Below are 22,564 nucleotides of genomic sequence, written 5' to 3'. Positions count from 1 at the left end.
CTATGTTCCTATGAGAGGATGCGCTGCTTCTATTGATTATGTGTTAAACCCCTTTAAAAGTATTTCCGTCTTTCTCTCATCATGCTTTATGGCGTTCCACTATACTAGTCAAAAAGAAGGAAAGCTTCGAGTATTTGAAAAACAGGTATAAACAGGCCAGTTTGAAGAGTGGGTGTAAATAATTATCACATCTCACTATAGTGCTATATATATCTTCCAAAATAATAATATTGAAGTGCAGAAATAATCTTAATATTGGAATGCCATTAACAGCGTCTTGCGTAAACACCATCAAATCCATTGCCTGAATTATGCATGTTTGATAAGAATTCAAAAGCATGTATAGAAAGCATGCATAAATATAGAACACCCTCTACAAAAAAGCAAAAAATAAGAAATGAAACACAAAGGACTTGATATGATGCTGTGTGTTTTTGTTATGCTTGTATTATGGGGTGCTTACAGACAGAACATTTATTATTACCATTAAAACAATATATACCACTTAACTACAAGGGCCTCTGAGCAGTTTACAAAGATACAACACACAGGAAAAATAAGAATCTGTTATATCTGTATAATCAAAGTGAAAATAAAATACCCTCTTGAGTGAAACAGTCTTCAGTAGGTGGTGGAAGTTCAACAGGGAGGGGGCCTGCCTCACCTCAACTGCAAGGGAGTTCTGCAAAATTTGGGCCACAGTACTCAACGCAGCATGGCTTCTGGCGGAACTGAGGCAGGGGTCTGAGTTATGGGGGACCAGTAACAGGGACTCCCCTTAAGAGCTCAGTGATCAGGCAGGGATATACTGTAAGAGAACAGTTGGTCCTGGAGTTTTGCATACATACATATATACATTTGTTGTTTAGTCGTGTCCGACTCTTCGTGACCCCATGGACCAGAGCACGCCAGGCCCTCCTGTCTTCCACTGCCTCCCGCAGTTTGGTCAAACTCATGTTTGTAGCTTCAAGGGAGTTTTCTCTTCTCATGAGGTGGCCAAAGTACTGGAGCCTCAGCTTCAGGATCTGTCCTTCCAGTGAGCACTCAGGGCTGATTTCCTTAAGAATGGAGAGGTTTGATCTTCTTGCAGTCCATGGGACTCTCAACAGTCTCCTCCAGCACCATAATTCAAAAGCATCAATTCTTTGGCGAACAGCCTTCTTTATGGTCCAGCTCTCACTTCCATACATCACTACTGGGAAAACCATAGCTTTAACTATACGGACCTTTGTCAGCAAGGTGATGTCTCTGCTTTTGCTGTCTAGGTTTGTCATCACCTAGGTTTGTCATACATACATACATACATACATACATACATATTATGTTTTTGTATGTGCTGGAAGCCACCCAGAGTGGCTGAGGAAACCCAGCCAGATGGGCGGGGTATAAATGTTGTTTCATTTGTATGCTGCAGTTCCACAGTTGAAAACATGCTCAAGGTGGCTTATGAAATTAAAAATAATTACATCATAAAAAACACATAAATGCAACATAACGTAAGTACAGGCAACTCCCCACTTACGCAAATCCACTCTATAATTTGATTAGTGTATCTATGTGAATTTAATGCGCCTTCGAATCTAATGCACACCTCAATTTTTCAAAACCTCAAAAACCAAAAAAGTATTTGCTGGCGAATGTAAATGTGCCATCAAACGTGCACCCTAATTTGGCCAAAAGGAGGTGCGAATTAGTAAATACGGTACTTCCAAGAAATTCTCTTCTTCTGATTGTTGGCTACATGAACAGTGCACCCCTAGTCCACCCCAGAGCTTACTATGTGTCCACCAAGCTCCTGTTTTCATTATGACCTCTTGCCACAAACACAGAAAGAGAGAGAGAGACCCTGGGCCTCTCCCACACATACTGGGCAGGGCGCCAGCCATCTCTAGCTTGCTTCATAGCTCTGTTGCTCTGCACGACGCAAAATAACTCAGTATGCTGCTTAGAGTGTGGTGGCAACGGGGAGGCCTTTTGCGGTCGCTCCGACAAGAGCCAAGAATATCTGGACATTAGCTACGACTCTCCGCTGAGATATTAGGCTGAGACAAATTGATAGGAGCTGCAGCCATGTCGGATCCTGGCTCCCACACAGCCAGGCTCTGAAGGCAGAGCGGAGCTGGCACGGGTCAGATAAAACCGCACAGAGGAGAAGGGAAAGATTGGGGTGGGGGAGAAGAAGGGAGGTTTGGGGTGGGGGGTTGTGAGAACATGCTGGATTGATGCACACAGCCGAAGGAGATGGTAGAGTCCTGGAGAGGCAGAATGGACTGTACCACATCTTTGTTTATTGCCTTTGCATCCCACCTTTCCCTCCAAGGAGCTCAAGGTGACACACACCAGTCTCTTCCTCCCCATTTTATCCTCACAACAACCCTGTGAGGTAGGTTAGTCTGAGATGCTGTGACTGACCTGCATGGTTTTGAAACAGAGCTTGGATGGCCACCTGCCAGGGATTCTGGAGCGGCGGTCCCTGCATTGCAGGGGCTTGAACTGGACAACCCACGGGGGGGGGGGGCTTTTAATTCCGCAATTCTAACCCAAATGGAGAGATGCAGCCATCCTGTCTCTGTGATATTCGTAGGATCTTTTCTGTAAGGATCCATGGGAGAATTCGGTTCTGTTTCCTCTACCCAAGCCCGTAGCAGGCTTCCTTTAGGGGAGCAATCGCTGGGCTTTGAAAGCTACTGTTCTGTAGCTGGCTGGCAGGCAACTCTCTGCGGATTTAACTCTTGCACCTGCCTCCCCCCACCCCCTCAGCAAAGCTGTCTACCTATTAACACCAGGCTAAGCTGGGAATCTCTGTGCCTTAATTTCCAGATGCTAATTGCGAGACAGATTGCAAGCAGTTTTGCAGGGCGCTTTGGATCATGTGGGGGCAATGCACAGATTGCTTGTGGAGGGGAGGGCAGCAGCAGCGAGATCACTCCATTTCTGCTTTATTTCATGTTATTTAAGGGGGTGTCTCTGGAGGATATGACCTGCAGCCTGTGGTTGGACATTGCTGCAAGGAGCTGGTGAAGTCCTGGCTTCTCACGTGTTGATCCACAGAGTCCCAGCAAGCTTGTCTCCTGGATAGTCAGTGAGACATTTTGTCCCCTCTCTCTGCCATCGTTCCAGAACCCAATAGGGGTGCGCATCATAGAGTTGGAAGGGACCATAAGATCACCTGGTCCAACCCCCTGCAATGGAGGAATTTTTTGACCAGCGTGGGGCTCGAACCCACCACCCTGGGATTAAGAGCCTCATGCTCTATTGACTGAGTTATCGATCTGACCTTTCCAAAGGGTTGCTTCACTTTCTTTTGTCTCTGTCTCTTGCCACTACTAGCACGTGGCCCCCAGAAGGCTCTCCAAAAGCAAATGTGGCCCTCAGGCTGGAAAAGACACCCCCGCTGGGCTTTAAACCTCTGTATCTCAGCCTTTTCCCACCTGAACGTTTTAAAATTTGGCCACCCGACAGCTCTTCCCACCCAGACTCTCTGTGCAGAGTGTCACAAAAGTGGGGTGCACTGTCGTTGTTTTATGTGGAGTAAAATGGGTCTTGTGTTACCTTCTGCTTAAAAAAAAAAAGTAGGGAACTCTGAATCCCACAGATAACAGCCAACAATGGACAACTAAGAAAACCTACAAAGAGATACCAGAAATCCTGGAAAAGATATGGTAGCAGGATATACTGCCCTGAGATCTGCAGATGAAGGGCATTATATTATTACTACTGATAATAATTCACCACTTTAGTGGCGGCCTTCAGACACTGTTGAACTAAAGGTCCCCTCATCCCTGACAATTGGCCATGGTCTAGGACAACCTCTGGACAGAACTAGGTTGGTGAAGACGGTGATAGGCAGTAAGAGCTGCCTGAACATTCTCGTTTGTAGAGGGAAAAGATTGTTGAAAATCTGCATTGCAGCAGTGGCTGCCAATGCTTTGGGGCCTGTGGGCGCCACTTCCTCCAAAATGGCTGCCATGTGAGCGGAGCGTAATGCAAAATGGCTGGTGCTTCTAAAAGAGCATAAAAAGAGAGAGGCGCACCAAGTACTGTGGGAATGCCCCAGTTTATTGGGAAAAGACACCTGCACCAGCCACTGCTGTGCTTCCTCACAGGGAGAAGCAGCTCTTTGCCTTTGTCCTCTGTTCAGAAAGTGGCTGGGTGTCCCATCCTCATCTCCAGTGAAATGTAGGTGGGTGAGGCAGCCTGGTGCAGTGGTTAGAGTGTCGGACTAGGAGCTGGGAGACCAGCGTTTCAAACCTCACTTGGCCGAAGAAGCTCATTGGGTGACCTTGGGCCAGCTTAGCCCACCTCACCAGGTTGTTGTGGGAATTAAATGAGAAGAGGGGTTAGTGTACTGAGAAGGAAGAGTAAATAGACCCTCATGCACCCTGGATTTTTGAAGAGATATTTATTGAGATTTTCGCAGGCACCATACAAGGTACTGATGTGCACTCTCCTGCCCGTGGGCGCTGCGTTGGCGACTGCTGATTTGAAGAGTTCACAGAGGGAGATCAAGACCAGCATTGCATTAAAAATGATTCATTTCTCTTGCTTTCCCCCAAAGAATGTAATTCACCTGTGTCCATCAACCATGGTTTGGGTGACACCCTAATTGTTGTGGCATCTATTGCAAGCCGATAGGTGGGATATCTCGCCTGATCTCTGATTTCTGTATGATGTTGGCTTGCGTGGTGTAACAGGAGAATGAAAAGAAAAGAAAATGATTCATTCATTTGTTTGCTTGTTTTGTTTTCGGGATTTATACCCCGTCCAATAAAATCCCCAGGATGGATTACAAAATTTCAGGGCACAATAAAACAAATTGAAAACATACAAAAGAAGCAATAAAAAAGCAATAGCAGTAGCATAAAAAATACCCCCATACAATCCCAACCAAGATAAAACAGAGCAAATTGAATTAAAAGGCCTGAGAAAATTAAGCACGTCTTTGCTTGGTGCCAAAACAGAGCCAGCAGGGGGCACCATTTTTTTATTGGGGAGGGGCTGTCCATGCACAAATTTGGAATTTCGGGAGATTGACACAGGTTGCTTCTCCTGCCCTGCCTTCCCCCAGATCACACTCCTCAGAAAGAGAGAGAGAGAGAGAGAGAGAGACAGACAGACAGACAGACAGACAGACAGACAGACAGAGACAGAGACAGAGACAGAGAGAGAAAGCAAAGATACACCCCAACAATAGTTTGCTTTTCCCATGGGGTCCACGTAAAAATTGGATCCTGAGGAATTAAAATGGGTCCTCTTGAATTTGCACCGTTTTACCATCATCAGATTAAAAGATGAAGATAATGATTCTGCTCTTCAACGGAAAGGTTTTCCGGGGCAATGCACAAACCATTTGTTCTTTGTATTTTACTAGCGGGGTGTGCTCAGAACTGCCCAGGACTTTTTTGAAACCAGTAAACAATACAGTTTTTAAGTGGATGGTGTATCTTGTGAGCTGAGTGATCTCTCTTTGAGGGGGAAACTGCAGGTGCCAGGAGTTTTGTGGGGAAGTCCTGTGCATTAAATTATGTGTGTTGAACATGCTTTAAGTGTATTGTGCGACTCTGCCCAAAGTGTGTCCATGACTATTAGCTTTGCTAGCGAAGTAGAACCTCCATGTTCAGAAGCAGCCTATCTGAATAGCCGAGGGGGAAGGGAGCCATCTTCTGAGCTGGCAGTGACAGAGCAGCAGGGCTGGATAGAGGAGGGCTTCATACTGTACACACACAACATCTGAATCATAACAATAAAACTCATGGGCATCCAATGAAGCTGAATGTTGGAAGATTCAGGACAGACAAAAGAAAAAGTCTTTCTCCACTCAGTGCAGAGTTAGCCTACAGAACTCCCTCCCACAGGAGGCAGTGATGGCCACCCTCTTGGGTGGCTTTAAAAGAGGCTTGAACAAATTCATGGAGTTTGAGAGGGCTGCTTATGGAAGCTGTGCCGTGCCTCCACAGTTGCTGGAAACCACAGGAGGGGAAAGCGCTCCTGCGTTCGAATCCTGCTTGTGGGCTCCCCATAAGGGGAATCTGGTTGGCCACTGTGAGAACAGGACGCTGGGCTGCATGGGCCATTGGCTGGACTCAGCAGACTCTTCTTATCTTCTTTTGTGAAATTTATTAACCAAAGAAGGATGTAGATTACCACCTGTGCATTATTTAGGGCACATTTCCCCCCTTGTTCTTGCAGAGGACGATCGGAAAGGACTCTTGTCCCAAACATGATTCCACCCGTTAACATTAACGGGTTTGTTGCCCATGTCTCTCCCAATGCCTTTTCTTTTCAATTGTATTTTATTAAGTCTTGACATTTTTGTCAACTTTCCACCCCGTTTCCCATGGAGTTGTTTCTTCACTCTATCGTCTGCCCATTAAAGCACAACCGCAATATTATAATCTAATTACTTCTGTTGCTCATAGCTCAATTCCTGCTCGCGAGGTCATTGTACTATAATATTTCTTCAAGTGGTCCGAAAAAGGCATGCACTGTTCCAAAAAACATTCATTGATACATCCTCTTAATTTTGCTGTTAATTTTGCCAGTTCTGCATTAGGGGGTGGGTGTATCTCTCTCCCGATGGTTCTTTAATGTTGGGGTCCCTTGCCGCTGGGCTTGCGGTTCTCCGTTCCTGCCCAAGTACCATAGCGACTGTTATTTGTTATGTCCTGAATTGCAGCTTATGGTATTTCAGTGTGATGGGTCAGGTCTTTCTTTGGACTGGCAGGCATTCTGCCATTTGACCAGCACATCGGGACCTCTGCATTGCACCTCCGAGCAGCAGCAGCCGGGAGTGGGTGGGTCCCAGCTGCCCTCTGATCTCCCGAGCTGCGAGACGGAGTCAGAGTTATTAATAAGCAATCACCTTCATTAACCCACTTAATTGCATGCAGATTGTGTCCTTCAATCAGCAGCTCTTGGCAGAGCAGAGATGCCTCCACAAAGTATTTATGGTTCACAGCCAAAATGTCTGTCAGGGAGATGGGGATGGAAAGGGGGGGGGTGTTGCTTGTGTCAGAAAAGGGGGCGAGGAGGGGGTGGTGTCAGTGTGTCTTAACCCCAGGCAGAAGCATTTGGAAGGGACGCAATCCGTAGAAACGAGTCATAATATTTTGGTACCCGGTTCCAAAGGGTGCGAACCAGAGCTGGCAACAATACAAAAAGGGAGGATAAAAGAAATGGCTATGCACTCTTGTTTCGTTGTTCTTTTTTCGTTGTCTTTAACTGCTTTCCTAGCATGGAGGGCATCTGTCTGGTCAGCTGGGTTGACACTTTGTGGAACTCCCCACAACCACAAAATCCCTTTCCTGATCAGTAAGAGTGCATCTCAGCTTCCATGCCAGTTTCGCATGCATTTCATATTAAGCCCTGGTTGCAAAAAAGTATGCACCTCTGCACTTGCTTTCCCCTAAAACAGAGAGGCAGTTTAGTATAGTGGTTAGCGTTCCATGTTAGGAAGTGGGACACGTGGGATCAAATCCCTACTTGGGCATAAGGCTCCTTGGGTGACCAGGGACCAGTCACTGTCTCTCGGCCTAAGCTACCTCACAGGGTTGTTGAGGAGATAAAATGGGGACAGGGAGAAAACTGTGTGAACCACCTCGAGCTCCTTGGAGGAAATGTTGAATATAAATGGCCTAGATGGTCCATGGGCCTGATCCACCAGCCTCTTTTTAATGTTCTCATGAAAGAAAGGACTTTTGCAAAACTCTTGGCTTCCTCGAAAGTAAGGAACTGCCAAGGGGAATCCCTGCATTCTGCCTGAGAGGATTTCACAGAGATGTCCTCTCCCGTGTTTCACATGTTCTTTCTGTTAACTGGTAGAGAATGCAGGAGTATTTTTTTTCATGTGTGTTGGACTTGTAAGAAAGTGAAGGTATTTGGGGAAATGATAGCTTTTCTCTCAGGGGTTTTAGGGACAGAAGTTCAAAAGAAAAAAGAAAAAAGAGAGAAGATAATTAAGCTGTTTATGTATGTAGTGACAGCAGCTAGAATTCTCTATGCACAAAAATGGAAGGAAGAAGAAGTAGATCCTATCAAAGAACAATGGATAAGTAAGGTGATGGACAATGTGGAATTGGCAGTTAGCAGCCAAAATAAGAGAAAGTCATGGCAATTGTTTTGTGGAAGAATGGAAGCCTTTTCGGAATACTTAAAGAAATACTATAGTATGATGAACTCAGGATTTGAACAATGAACAGCAGAAGGAATTAGAGATTATTGTATTGTTGCATAGCTGTCAACTTTCCCTTTTCTTGCGAGGAATCCTATTTGGAATAAGGGAATTTCCCTTAAAAAAAGGGAAACATTGACAGCTATGTGTTGTGGTATAAGAAATAGAAGGGAGGAAAAATAAGAAACACAATGGAAAAAGGGGTGAGAAGTCAGCAAAACAGATGAAAAAAATTACTATGTATTGGAACGTATGAACAGTTAATAAAGTATAACGGGGGGTGGGGGAGAGAACGCAGGAGTAATTTTTGAAAGCCATGAATTATTGTGGCCCCTTCTTCTTATTGATACGTAATTATATTGCTTTATCATTTTTGCAAACCGCTTTGAGGTTTTTCGTTTTTGCAACCAAATGGGATATAGCTTTCATGAAGTAGACAACTTTATTTCCGGGAAAGCTGATGGTACTGCTGTGGCACCCCCTAGTGTCTGGGAGGTGCACTGCAGGGTGACCGGCCTGACCTCCTTTGACTCCCTCTTTCTCTCTCTCCTTTTCTGCAGCTCACGCCAAGGTCCTCCCCACCAGCTCGGAGCCCCCAGAGACCTCCCAGCCTCCCTCGGCTCCTGCCACTCTCCCAGTGAGCTACCGCCTGTCCAACACCCGACTGGCCTTCTTCCTGCGGGAGACACGGCCTCCAGGCTGGAACGCCAGCCTGACGCGCTCGGAGCCCTTTGTCGTCTTCCAGACCAAGGAGTTGCCCGTCCTGAACGTCTCCCTGGGGCCTTTTGGCGCCAGCCTGGCCTTGCCCAAAGAACTCCTCCAGCCTTCCAGCACCCTGGAGATCCCCGAGCGGCTGACGGTCAACTGGAAAGTGCGCGCCTTCATCGTCCGAACGCGGGTGCCGGCCACCCAGCCCACGGCGCAGGTTCTTTTCTACGTCGCCGGCAGGGACTGGGACGACTTCGGCGCCACCGAGCGGCTGCCCTGCGTGAGGCTGCACGCTTTCCGCGAGGCCCGCGAGCTGCGCACCTCCTGCCGCCTGCGGGGGGTCCTGGCCTCCTGCCTGGCCCAGGCTGAGCTGCCCCAGGCCTGGTTCGGACCCTCGGCCGTGCCCCTGGGGCGGAGGAAAGCGCCGGAGGGGATGGACCTTTCCGGGGACACCCAGCAGGTGGAGCTGTACTACACCCTCCACGCGCCCGACGGGGCGGGGGACTGCGGGGGAGAGGGGGCCGGGCGGAGGGGGGGCGGAGGGGCACGGGCAGAGGGTCCCACGCAACACCCGCTGCTCCGCATTGGCAGCCTGCGGCTGGTGCAGCCGCCCCCCACCCCAGTCTTCCAGGAGCAGCGGCTAGACGACAACGTCTTCATTCAGCTGCCAGAGAAACCTCTCAAGCCCGGAGAGGTGCTGAGCATCGTCCTCTACCTGATGCACAACTCGACGGTTGAGCACTTCACCCTCAGGTAAGCAGCGCGTTGGGCAGAGGGTCGGACGGGATGGTTGCTGCAACGTCCAAATCACGTGTGTCGCTCTCTAGGTGGGAGTGTTTCTTGGCTAGGATTCATTGGCAGTAATGCATGAGGGAAGGAGAGGGAAATGTCTTTACCCGCAGGAATCTGGCTTCCAAGGAGGTCTCTGAAAGCAAGGTTCTAGTCCTCATGGTTCTGAATAAAGGACTGAATCAGGAATCATAGAATCGTAGAGTTGGAAGGCACCCCAAGGGTCATCTAGTCCAACCCCCTGCAATGCAGGAATCTCAACCAAAGCATCCATGACAGGTGGCCATCCAACTTCTGCTTTAAAACCTCCAAAGAAGGAGAGACCACAACCTCCAGAGGGAAACCGTTCCACTGTCAAACAGCTTTGACTGTCAGAAAGTTCTTCCTGGTGTTTAGACCGAATCTCCTTTCTTGTCATTGGAAGCCACTGGTTCGAGTCCTGTCCTCCAGAGCAAGAGAAAACAAGCTTGCTCCAACTTCCATGTGGCAGCCCTTTAGATATTTGAAGATGGCTCTCATATCTCTTCTCAAGTCTTCTCTTTTCCAGCTAAACATGCCCAGCTCCTTCAAGCGCTCCTTATAAGGCTTAGTTTTCAGACCCTTGATCATCTTGGTGGCCCTCCTCTGCACATGTACTGTCAGCACTGAATGGCAGCAGATCGCCAGGGTTTCAGGAGCAAGTCTCTGCCAGAGCCTTGCCTGGAGATGATCTACCCTGGAGCTCTGGTCTGCCTCCATGTAAGGTAGCTTTTTAATGTAGTTGCCTGGAGACTCGATTTTTTCCTTATCACCCTTGAGCTGTGAGTTTAAAATCCACCTCCGTGTCTTTTTTGTATCTGGAGACCCAGCAACGATCCTTCTGGATTCTCCTTTCAATGAGACCTTCTCAATATTCATGGATTTACGCCGGGTGGTGTTAGAAAGCAGCCACGTTCTACACACCCTGGAAATCTGTGTTTCATGCCAGGAACAGCTGATTTCGGCGCCTTATGTCAATTAGGCAAAGTGGGGGACATTTGCATAATTTATTTCATTTTGCATCATCTCCTCGGATCAACTGTTCACATCACTTCTGGGTTTTTTTCTCGTTGGCTCAGGGAGCTATCCAAGCTGGCAAACATTCATAGAATTGTAGAGTTGGAAAGGACACCTAGGGTCATCTAGACCAACCCCCCTGCAATGCAAGAATCAGAGATAAAGAATCCCTTACAGATGTTTTGAAAACCTCCCATGAATCACAGAATTGTAGAACTATGGAGCTGGAAGGTTCTTGACTTTTTGTGAAATGGCATCATTCACTCAGCGCATGACCTGCGCTAAAAAGCAACCCCGCATTGCAAATAGGTTGTGTTATTTATTCATCATTGTTCTCATAGCAGAGTTGGATGTTTTCCCTGGGATCCAACAATGGAGCAGCAAGGTTTTCTAGCTCCCAGGGATCCAGAGCCCCTGTTGGGGCCTCTGCCTTTCTTGCCATCTATTCAGTCCGTCTGTTATTTATTTATTCCACCCACCCACCCTGAAGATGAAAGTTCGACTTGCCTCATGAATCAAAAACAAGACAACATGAGCTTCTAGAATTGGCAGAAAGCTAGCATTGCAGCAGCATTTGGAACATGGAAGGGAAACCCTTGTTAGGTCAAGCTCAACAATCCCTTGTGAGCAACTCCTTGAGAACCACATGCTGCTGGTAGGCCGGGCCTGAGGCCAAAAGCGGGTGGCAAAATATATCATAGAATCGTAGACTTGGAAGGGACCCCCTCAAGGGTCATTTAGTCCAACCCCCTGCTGAATCTCAGCTAAAGCATCCATGACAGATGGCCATCCAAGCTCTGCTTGAAAACCTCCCAAAGGAGACTGTTCATTTTCACATTTACTGTACAGTAGGCTACATTCCAGCCAGTGGTTGCTGATGCTCTTTGGGACTGGTGCGGAGAAGGCAGGTAGCCCAAACAGTACAGTGGTACCTCGGGTTAAGAACTTAATTCATTCTGGAGGTCCGTTCTTAACCTGAGGTACCACTTTAGCTAATGGGGCCTCCTCCTGCTGCTGCACCGCCGCCACACAATTTCTGTTCTCATCCTGAAGCAAAGTTCTTAACCTGAGGTACTATTTCTGGGTTAGCGGAGTCTGTAACCTGAAGCGTCTGTAACCTGAGGTACCACTGTAATGGGAGCTGGAGCCATTAGAAAGCAGAGTCAACTCATTCTCACTTTGCCCCTATCCTTCCCACCCTGCTAAGTTCTGCAAGGGAAAAAGATGAGAGACAGGTGAAATGAAATCCATGTGAAGCATAAACTATGGAACTCACTGCCACTGGATGCAGCGTTGGTCTCCCAACTCAAATGACTTCAAAAGAGGATTGGACACAATATGGCTAACCTGCCTGCTCTGACCCCGATATAAAACAAACATGCCCCACTGCAATCAACTGAATGCAGCCAACCAAGCTGTGGGCCCCCTGATCTCTCGCAATGTCAGTAGCGATAAATAAATATATATATAAGCAATGGACCTGCCCAAGTGATGCTGACACAAACCCCTGCACTAACACTATGCAACAGGGCCGAAAGAACAACACTCTTCCTCCCTTTCTTTCCCCCCAACTGCAAGATGTCTACGACAAAAGTGTCTCTCACTTTGAAAAATGTGAAATGTGAAAAATATGATAAGGACTGTGAATTGAAAGTGGAGATGATAGACACCCTTTTCCCTGTTTGTTTGTTTGTTTGTTTGTTTGTTTGTTTGGTTTGTAACACAAAAACTTTGATAAAAACTATTTAAAAAAGAAGAATTGGACAGATTCATGGAAGATAAGGCAATCCATGGCTGCTATTCCTGGTCACCATTCTCTGCCTCCATGGTTGGAGGCAGTAATGCTTATGAATACCAGTTGCTTGGTTTCTGCTGCTCCAGAGGGTAGGACTCAAATGGCGATTCAAATGGCAAGAAAGGAGATTAAAGATTAGGAAGAACTTTCTGAGGGTGAGAGCTGTTTGACCGTGGAATGGCTATTTCAGAAAGTAGTGGGCTCTCCTTAATTGGATATATTTTTTAAAAGAGAGGTTGGGTGGCCATCTGTCAGGGATTCTTTAGCTGTGATTGCCGCACTGCCAAGGGGGTTGGGATAGAGGACCTCTGGGGATCCCTTCCGACTTCACCATTCTGATTCTAACCCACTGTTATGGCTGCCCCCATCCGGTAAAGGCCAAGCTTGCCATTTCAGTTCATTCAAACAAATTTGGGAAGGTTTAAGCGGCCTGCCCGAGGGCGCATGAGGAGGAGGGGTGGGAGCCGAGCTTGAGGGTCCTTCAGAAACGGGTGTTGCTCTCCTCTGTCTCTTCCTGCTTGGCAGAGTGAAGGCCAAGAAAGGGGTGAATCTCCTCACGACCAGCCCCAGGCACCCCAAGTGGCTTGTGAATTCGGAGTTCCAGACTGGCAGCAAACATTCCACCTCAACCGTCGACGTGGCCTGGATCGGCGGCGCTCAACCCAGGTAGGATGAGCTTCTGAGATTTTTGGCCAGTATTGTCCATGCGCTTTTACATTTTTTAATGCAGCGGTTACTAGACAGAATGGCTGTGTTTCACGTGATGTCCTCGTGAGGCCACCGTGTGCTTGTCAGATAGACTGTCCCACTTACTGGCACCAAGCTTGGTTAGCGATGGATACCAGCTGAAGACTTTCCTTTTCAGCAGATTTTTTTGGGGGGAGGTGCAGATTTATGACTGGATTGCAGGAAACTGTCTTATTGCACAGTACTATTGCGTGTGTGTGTTTGTTTGTTTTGCGGTCATAAATGAATTTTATTTTTCAGTTTTACATTTTTTTTACAAACATACAAATCCAATGATTTTCCAGTAAACATATATATTTTGACTCCCCACCCCCACCCCTTTTGCAGTTTCTTATATTTTTAATTCTTAACCCTGCATTTCCCACCTTATTCCAATTATTAATTACTCCCTAATTTTTCTTTCACATTACATTTAGCTGCTTGTTTTAGGTCAATGCTGCTAATGAACTTATTATACAAAACTTTTAAGATATTCCACGAATTTCCCCTGTCCTTGAATAAAGTTTCTTTCTTCTTGGTTTCTTATTGTTCCAGTAAGTTTTGCCATTTTGGCATAGTCCATTAATTTAATCTGCCACTCCTTCTCGTTTGGGACAGGGTCTTCTTTCCATCTCTGAGCATGAATTATTCTGGCTGCAGTTGTAGCATACATAAACAGGGGTTGTTGTTTTTTTGTCTTTAGGTAGCACAGGTTCAATCCAAGCAAGGCGAAGAGCTTAAAAGACCTTTTTGCTCAGTGTCCATTTGGGGTTTCCCAGTGCAAAAAGAACTTTTAAGCTCCCTGCCTTGTTTCTACAAGCACTGGGGAAACTTTCTCTCCTCTTTACCTTCTAGATGTGGGGCAGTTCTAAAGATTTGGGTGTACCTGACTTTCATGTATGCACAGAACTCATGTATCTGAACCCCCATGTAAGGTGCAGTCGTACTGTATAATTGATTGCCCTGTATTCTTACTGAATTGATTTAAACCTTTTCTTTTCCTGTTCCTAAGTGGTTTGTGCTTGTGTCCTTATTGTATTTAGCAAGATTTATATTCTGCTTAATTAAAAAGAAAAAGAAAAAACCTCTAAGCAGTTTACATAAAAGCATTCATTCAAAACTGCAGCAAAAGCACTTTCAAAACAGCAGACATAATGCAATCAAGTGACTATAGATAAAATCAGTGGTTTTAAAAACATGTATACCGAATGAAATGTTGAGAAGGGAAGTGGAGATTGATAAATTGGCAGGATTTATTTGAGACAGTTGAGGGAGTTGGGTATATTTAGCCTGGAAAAGAGGAGACTGAGAGGAGATAGGAGAGCCGTCTTCTAGTATCTAAAGGAGATTCTTGTCTAAACGTCAGGAAGAACTTTCTGATAGTAAGAGCTGTTCAACAGTGGAACGGTCTCCCTCTGGAGGTTGTGGACTCTTCCTCCTTGGAGCTTTTTAAGCAGAGGTTGGATGGCCATCTGTCATGGATGCTTTGGTTGAGATTCCTGCATTGCTGGGGGTTGGACTAGATGACCCTCAGGGTCCCTTCCAGCTCTATGCTTCTATGATTCTCTGAGCTACAGTTTCGCAATGTTTTAAATAAACTTGTCGTATCCAGCAGTAATTAAAAAGTGGCTTAAGATACAGGCATAATGGTTTAGTGTGGATGAACTCCTGTGAACTGGTCTGTATGCTAGTGATTAATGTTAATGAGATTTTCTTAGAATGGATTCATTCTGTCTTTGTTCTTTTAATCTCTGATTGTTTACAGCTGCGCCTCTTTGGAGTCTTGCAGACTGGTGGTAGTTGTTTTTAAAATTACATTTCTGCGGAGGCTTGCTTGAACCTGGAAAGATGTTAGCTAGCATTTATTCGCAGAACTTGTATCTTGCCCTTTATCTCAGGCGGGGGGCGGGGAGCCAGTTTCCACTCCCCAAGAAATGCTTTCAGCCCCATCATTGTCAACCGCTCCATGGGTTGGCATCCGTCAGTCTCGGAAGACAGTGGAGGAGTACGCCTTAGGGGGTGAAGTCAAACCGCTGGGCGGTTGCAGCGCCTGCTGTGTTTGTAGAGACCGACATGGGAGAGACATGTTTTGTTGCAGCTGGGGCAGACCAAAGTGTCTGCTTGTGCTGCTGCAGGTGCACCACGGCGTTCCTTCTCTCTGCGCTCCTCCTCTGGTCACTGCTGTAAATGCACGACCTGACTGCCTGTCTCAAGACACTGCGGTCGTCTGCAAGGGATTCCCACATGGCGTGGATTGATGTTGCCAGCCTTCATGCCATGTTTGCAGGCATCTTTGTAACGCCGACTTGGTCTGCCAGCAGTCCTGGTGCCTGAAGCCAGTTCCCCCATAGAGCACGTCCTCCGACCTGGTGGAATGCTCTGTCCCATGAGACTAGGGCCCTTCAGGATTTAACCTCCTTCCATCGGGCCTGTAAAACAGACCTATTCTGCCTGGCCTTTAATTTGAATTCACCCTGATCTTTTATTTCCCTTCTCTTCCCTTCCCCTCCCCATTTTTATGAAGATCACCTGCTCTGAGACCCCACAGCAAATTCTCCCCTGGCCTCCTCACTGGCCCAAGTAGGAGCAATTCAGCCAGAGCCCTGGGGATTATCTGATTGATTTTTTATTTTTGTATTTTATTGTTATTCGTGTTTTTATACCGTATTTTATGCTGCTTTTATAATTAAGTGTTTTAAATTTGTTGTTAGCCGCCCTGAGCCCAGTTTTTAAACCGGGAAGGGCGGGGTATAAATCAAAATTTATTATTAGTATTTATTATTCTTTGGGGATCCTGTCCTCTTCCAATCTGTGGACATGGCCGAGCCAGCCTAGAATGGAGGTCATGGGCAACTTCGGATTTACCACTGTGGTGTTTGTACAGAGCCCCTGGTCGTTTCACATACTATTGACCTGTACACCACTACTTTATTCTTCCGCTGCCACCAATTTTGTGGGGAAAAACCCAGGATTCCCTGGTGAAGTATTGAGTCTCAGTCAGGTAGAGTTAACAATGAAGATTAAAGTTTATTTTAAACATGAACAAGTTTTAAAATATATTTGAAACACTGTCACTCTGTTCCCTCTCAGTCTTGTCTCTAGCTCACTCTGACTCCTCTATCTCCCCCCCCCCCAAAAAAAAAGAACCAACCGAACTGTCAAAACCTTTGGGCTGAGCCTCAAAATCAGATATGCTCCGCTCTGGGCTTTCTTATTGGTCCACCTATTCACCCTTTCTCTCCCCCAGTACAAATGTATCCCCAAAGAATGGGCAAACGCCACAACCGCCTTACAGATGTAGAAAGTACAGTGGTACCTCAGGTTACATACACTTCAGGTTACATATGCTTCAGGTTACAGACTCTACTAACCCAGAAATAGTGCTTCAGGTTGAGAACTTTGCTTCAGGATGAGAACAGAAATCGTGCTCTGGCGGCGCGGCAGCAGTGGGAGGCCCCATTAGCTAAAGTGGTGCTTCAGCTTAAGAACAGTTTCAGGTTAAGAACGGACCTCCGGAACGAATTAAGTACTTAACCCGAGGTAAGACTGTACCAGGTCCTTTCCCCAGGATCTTCGGTGAGAGCTAGGAGGCACCCCTGCCTGAAACTTTTGGAGAGCCATTCTCAGTCACTGTTGAGTATTCTGAGCTAGATGAACCAGTCTTCTGACTCAGTAGAAGGCATCTTCCTGTTCTCATCAAGTGCATTCATAGCTCAGTGGGAGAGCACCTGCTTTTTCTTGCAGGAAGTCCTGGGTTCAATCGCTGTATCTGCAGGTAGAGCTGGGGGGAATAATAATAATAATATATTATTTGTACCCCCCCCCCCATCTTGCTGGGTTTCTCCAGCCACTCTGGGCAGCTTCCAACAAAGATTAAAAATACATTAAAATGTCACACATTAAAACATTAAATGCACCTTCAGATGTCTTCTAAATGTCAGGTAGTTGTTTATCTCTTTGACATCTGATTGGAGGGCGTTCCACAGGGCGGGTGCCACTACCAAGAAGGCCCTCTGCCTGGTTCCCTGTAGCTTTGCTTCTCGCAATGAGGGAACCGCCAGAAGGCCCTCAGCGCTGGACCTCAGCGTCCGGGCAGAATGACGGGGGTGGAGACGCTCCTTCAGGTATACTGGGAAAGAGCCCTGTTTGAAATCAGACTTAGTTAGTGGAGACAATATTGAGCTAGAGGTACCAGTTGCACAAGGCAGCTTCTTCTCATAGAACTGTAGAGTTGGAAGGGACCAGAAGAGTCATCTAGCCCACCTCCATGCAAATGCAAGAATCTTTCCACCCAATGTGGAGCTTAAACCCACAACCCAGAGATTAAGGGCCTCATTATCAACTGAGCTATCCCAGAGCATTTTATTCCAAAGTAATTCTTTATTCAGAACCATAAGGTCTGTAATCCTAAAAAGAAAAGGAGGCTCATAGCTCAGTGGCAGAGCAAGATCTCTGTTCAGTCTCCAGATAGGACAGGGAACGTTCCTCATACAAAACCCTGGAGAACTGCTGCTGCCAGTCAGTGCAGGCGATGCTGGGCTAAATGGACCAAGGGTCTTGGACGGCTTCTCCTGTTAGGAGAGAAGGGTTGTCGGTCAGTGGTAGGATTTTGCTTTGCAAAGGTCCCAAGTCCAGTCTCCAGGTCGGACAGGGAATATCCCTTGCCTAAAAGCCTGGAGAGATGCTGCCAGTCAGTGTTGGCAATCCTGAGCTAGAGGTAGCAAAGGTCTGCCTTGGCGTAAGGCAATTTCCTATGGGGGCCAGGAGTAACTTTTTGGGAAGAGGCAGAGAGGCCTAGGAAGAGGTAAGGAAGTTAGGAGCAGAGGGGGGCTGGAGCAAGATTGATGGACAAATGAGGAAGACCCGTCTAGTTTAGCATCCTGTTCTCAAAGGGGCTGAACAGTGGCAGAAAGCAGAATTCAAACACAAGAGCCTTTTCCCCTCCTGTGGTTTCCGGCAACTGATATCCACCGACCTGAATGGTAACTGGCGACCTGAACTCACCCTTTGTAAGGTCTTTTTGGCTGCAGGGCTCTCGTTGATTATTCATCTGGCACCTAAAACCACTCACTACTGTACAAAGTAGGTGGGGCAGACAAAGGACTCTGCCTGCAGGCTTACAATCCAAGAGGAAACATGAAAGAAAGCTGGAGACGAGAATGTACAGAAATCAAAAGACTTTCCCGAACAGGGAGGAAAGGTGTTTACCTGCTCGGCAAACCAATCATTTCGGGAGTTAGAAGACCTCGCCTGGGTGGGTGGGGTTCTTGGTTTATAAAGGCACGGCATAGAAAGCCCTTCTTCACGCGATTCTGCAGAATTAAACTGTGGAACTCGCTCCCACATGATTATGGTGAGAGCCGCTCATTTGGATAAGGCAAATTCGTGGAGGATAAGGAGGGTACCAACAGCTTCTAGCCACAATGGTTGTGTTCTGCCTCCACTGCCATATGCAATGTGGCAGATTAAGGACAAATGGAAGTATTTCTTCACACAGCACATAGTTAAACCATGGAACTCCCTCCCACAAAATAGCCACCAACAAGAACACACTCCCCTCCTGTGGTTTCCAGCAACTGGAATTCAGAAGCAACTGGAATTCAGAAGCATAGCCATCAGGGATGGTAACCATCGATATCCCTTTCCTCCACGGATTTGCCTAATCCTCTTTAAAGACATCCAAGTTGGTGCCTTGCTTATTTGTTTACTTATTTGTTTATTTACTAAGCATCAGGCTGGCATGTACACGGTTTTTGTGCGGCAATTCTATCGGCAAAATTAATTTGAACGTAAACTCTCAAGTTGCTTAACTCTTGCCCGAAACTCAAGGAAGAAGGGGAAAGTAAGAAAAACATCCCAAAAGGGGGAAAGAGGAAAAAAGAAAGATTAATTAATCTGTTCAAGCTCCCCCTTCCCTGTTCCTATTATTTGGTTGGTAGAAAAGGTGAAATCACATCAGAATTAAGGTTGGGATTTACCAGCCAGGCAAAACAGATGATTAAATGGTTTGGTAGATTTGGTCTCTTGATGTTTGTGCCCTTCTGTGAAGTTGTTTGAATGCTATTTGACTGGAGATCATTTATAAGATAGCTACAACAGCGCTTTGGAATTGTGATTAGAATAATAATATTAATAATAATAATGATAATAATAATGTCCTTCATAATGCCTGAGTGTTGGTACTGCTGCCTGGGCCTGATAGCAGCCCAGCTTCAGTTCTTGCCTCCGACATGTGGCCTCCGACAAGCCTATTTCACTCAGCCTTAGCTCCTTACACTGTCTGCAAAATGGGGAAAATAATCATAATACCCGCCTCCCTCAGATGATGGTTGTAGGGATTGCAAGAAGGCATTGTATCTAAAGCTCTAGAGTGCTGCATGAGATTCATCCCATTATTCTGTTTGATTATTTATTGATACGTAACTGAATGTTCTATGGATGGCCTCTCTGTTTTCACTGATGTATTTCTTTGTGTTTTGGGTTCCAAATGTTGTGTACACATTTTCCTTTCCCCTTTTAAAATTATCTTACTGTGTTTTATGTAAACCGCTTAGCAGTTTTGCATATTATGTGTATAAATATTATTGATGAAGATAATGATGATATTAATACAGCGCTTTTTGCTATTATTTTGGGCTTCTCCTACTTCTCCTATTTATTTGTTACCTTTCGATCCTGCATTTCTGTCCCGGTATAACTCAAGGAAGCAGGAGTCTGAATAGTTCCCAAGTGGTCTTCCATGCACAAACTGAGCAGACTCAGTTAGGGATGGATGAAATTTCAGCTTCTCATTTTTCCAGAGTGCAGTATGCTTTTTTCCTTTTTTAAGTCCTCATGAAAACTCTCCAGCATTTTAGTGCAAAGTTCTCCTGATACACTCATCCTTGCATGCAATTTCGCCTCATATGCATTTTGCAAAGCATCTTTGCACATTTATTTTCACTAACATGGGCATTTGCATGCACACTTGGTTTCAGAATGGTCTCATTCGCATTCCTTGATTGGAGCATAGTGCTGCAAAATTAGGAGAGGCGTGTAATAATAACAAAATAATAATAATAATAATAATAATAATAATAATAATAATAATAAAAAATACTACTACTACTACTACTACTACTACTAATAATAATAATAATTTATTGTTTATACCCCGCCCATCTGGCTGGGCCTCCCCAGCCACTCTGGGTGGCTCCCAACAGAATTAAAAGCACAATAACCATCAAACATTAAAAACTTCCCTAAACACAGGACCAGGACGCCTTCAGATGTTTTCTAAATGTCAGATAGTTGTTTATTTCTTTGACATCTGATGGGAGGGCGTTCCACAGGGTGGGCGCCACTACCAAGAAGGCCCTCTGCCTGGTTCCCTGTAGCTTCGCTTCTCTCAGGGAGGGAACTGCCAGAAGGCCCTTGGAGCTGGACCTCAGTGTCCAAGCTGAACAATGGGGGTGGAGGCGCTCCTTCAGGTATACTGGGCCGAGGCCTTTTAGGTCTTTAAAAGTCATCACCAACAGTTTGAGTTGTGCTTGGAAACATACTGGGAAGGGTACATCTGAAGGGTGTTTCTGTGTTTCAGTTTGCATATTGTTACAGAAACTGCAGATGAGGCTGGTTCGCCTGTACATGGGAACTGAATCCAGTTTCTCCCCTACCTGAGTCACTCTGAGCTGCTTTCCTTCAGCAAAGGGGCTGCATCATACATCTTTGGACCATGCCCTGCACCCACATTTGCAGTCAGATGGGTACTTCCTCATTCTTCATCTCACCCTTTGCACAGCTACCCCTTTATCTTTGTCTGATTGCTGCGTTCAACTTCTGCTCAGCTTTCTGAAGCCCCTCACAAATCCACCCTTCCTCCTTTCATCCTGTTCCACCTTGATTTTGGCTCCCTTCCTCGAGGTCTTCCGACGACGCCACAGCCTGGCAGAGCCTCTGATCGGCCAGATGTTCCGGCTGCGACTGATAACTCTTGTCCCCCATCCTGAGCTGATTGCTCACCCCCAGCAGGGAATATGGTTATCTCCACCAGACAGACTTCTTTTTCATCCGGAAGCCCAGAGATCTCTCTTCCTTGAGGCTTGTGGCTTCGGAGGTGGCACTGAAACACGTCCCTGCCAGAGTCTCCAGATTTGGGAATGCACCTGAGTTCAGGGAAATGATTAAGGAGGTGGGGGTGAAGCAAGGGGAAGATTAAGATCTTTCTACCCAACTCCCTCCCATCCCCACCCTCGAGTAGGACTCTTTATGCCTGCAACACCCGCGTAGGAGATGCTCAAGGGGAGAGAGTTTTCCTTCATTTGCATTCCTGCTCACCATGCAGTTATTAAATGCACAGCAATCTTTCCAGGAGAACAAGTTGGCAAGCCAACCTTTCAGGCCACACGCTTGGCCCACTGGCTCTTTTTTCCAGCATCCATGTACAGAGTGCTGGACACGGAGTCATTGTGTGATGAGCTCCCTCCTGGCCTTGATGCCTTTACCTGTAAAATGGGTGTAATAGAAATATTTATTTATGTTTAAAAAAATTGGTGTGCTGTAATGTAAAAAAAAAATCAATCAAAGCAGGTTGCAACAAACATAAAACCATAAAAAGTTAAAAACTGATGTCAATTAATCATTGTGGAAGGATGTATTCTTAATTGTTTTCAAAGTCCTGGCAGAATAGAAGAGTTTTCAGCAGGTGTTTAAAAGTTGACACAGAAAGTACTCTTCCTCCTCCTCCTCCTCCTCTTCTTCTTCTTCTTCTTCTTCTTCTTCTTCTTCTTCTTCTATCACTCGTAGCCAAGTAAGATTGTCTTCCGTAAGTGACTGTGGAGGCCAATTCTGGATCCATATGTCCTTCCACAGTGGGACATAGGTTTCCGGACGGGAGTTGATCACTGTGAGGGTTTGCCAAGCGTGCCTTCCTCTTAGCACGTTTCTCCCTTTCGTCCTGAGTTCAAGCATCTTCAAAGCTCATGACACCTTTGGTAAAAGCTGTTCTCCAATTGGAGCACTCGCAGGCCGGTGTTTCCCAGGTGTTTTGCCTTGAGAGAGTCTTTAAACCTCTTGTTGACCACCAGCATTAGGCTTTCCATTTTTAAGTTTGGAATAGAGTAGATGATATTCAGGCATCTGAACAACATGACCAGTCCAACAAAGTTGATGTTTAAGAATCATTGCTTCGACACTGGTGATCTTTGCTTCTTCCTGTACACTGGCATTAGTTCGCCTGTCTTCCCAGGTGATACAGGAGGTACTAAAGGATCCATGACAGATGGCCATCCAGCCTCTGCTTAAATATCTCCAATGAAGGAAAGTCCACCACCTCCCGAGGAAGCCTATTCCACTGTTGAACA

At 46.2% G+C, this 22,564-nt stretch overlaps 1 protein-coding gene across 2 annotated transcripts in view; it reads left to right on the top strand.

Moving 5' to 3' along the window:
- The window catches only part of TMEM132E (transmembrane protein 132E), a 125,121-nt gene that overhangs the window by 83,268 nt on the left and 19,289 nt on the right, over nt 1-22,564 (top strand). Inside the window, exons 1-3 of one of the 2 annotated variants that reach the window (XM_082201366.1) lie at nt 2,156-2,329; nt 8,731-9,631; nt 13,023-13,163. In XM_082201366.1, the coding sequence (XP_082057492.1) occupies nt 2,242-2,329; nt 8,731-9,631; nt 13,023-13,163 (1,130 nt within the window). In that variant the 5' untranslated portion in view covers nt 2,156-2,241. Of the gene's footprint in view, nt 1-2,155; nt 2,330-8,730; nt 9,632-13,022; nt 13,164-22,564 lie in introns of those variants that run through there. The other variant, XM_082201367.1, reaches the window with a different exon arrangement.

Source organism: Podarcis vaucheri, assembly GCF_965113315.1.
Source record: "Podarcis vaucheri genome assembly, chromosome: 15".
In the NCBI taxonomy this organism is placed as follows: domain Eukaryota; kingdom Metazoa; phylum Chordata; class Lepidosauria; order Squamata; family Lacertidae; genus Podarcis; species Podarcis vaucheri.
This window is presented reverse-complemented; position numbering and strand designations above follow the sequence as displayed.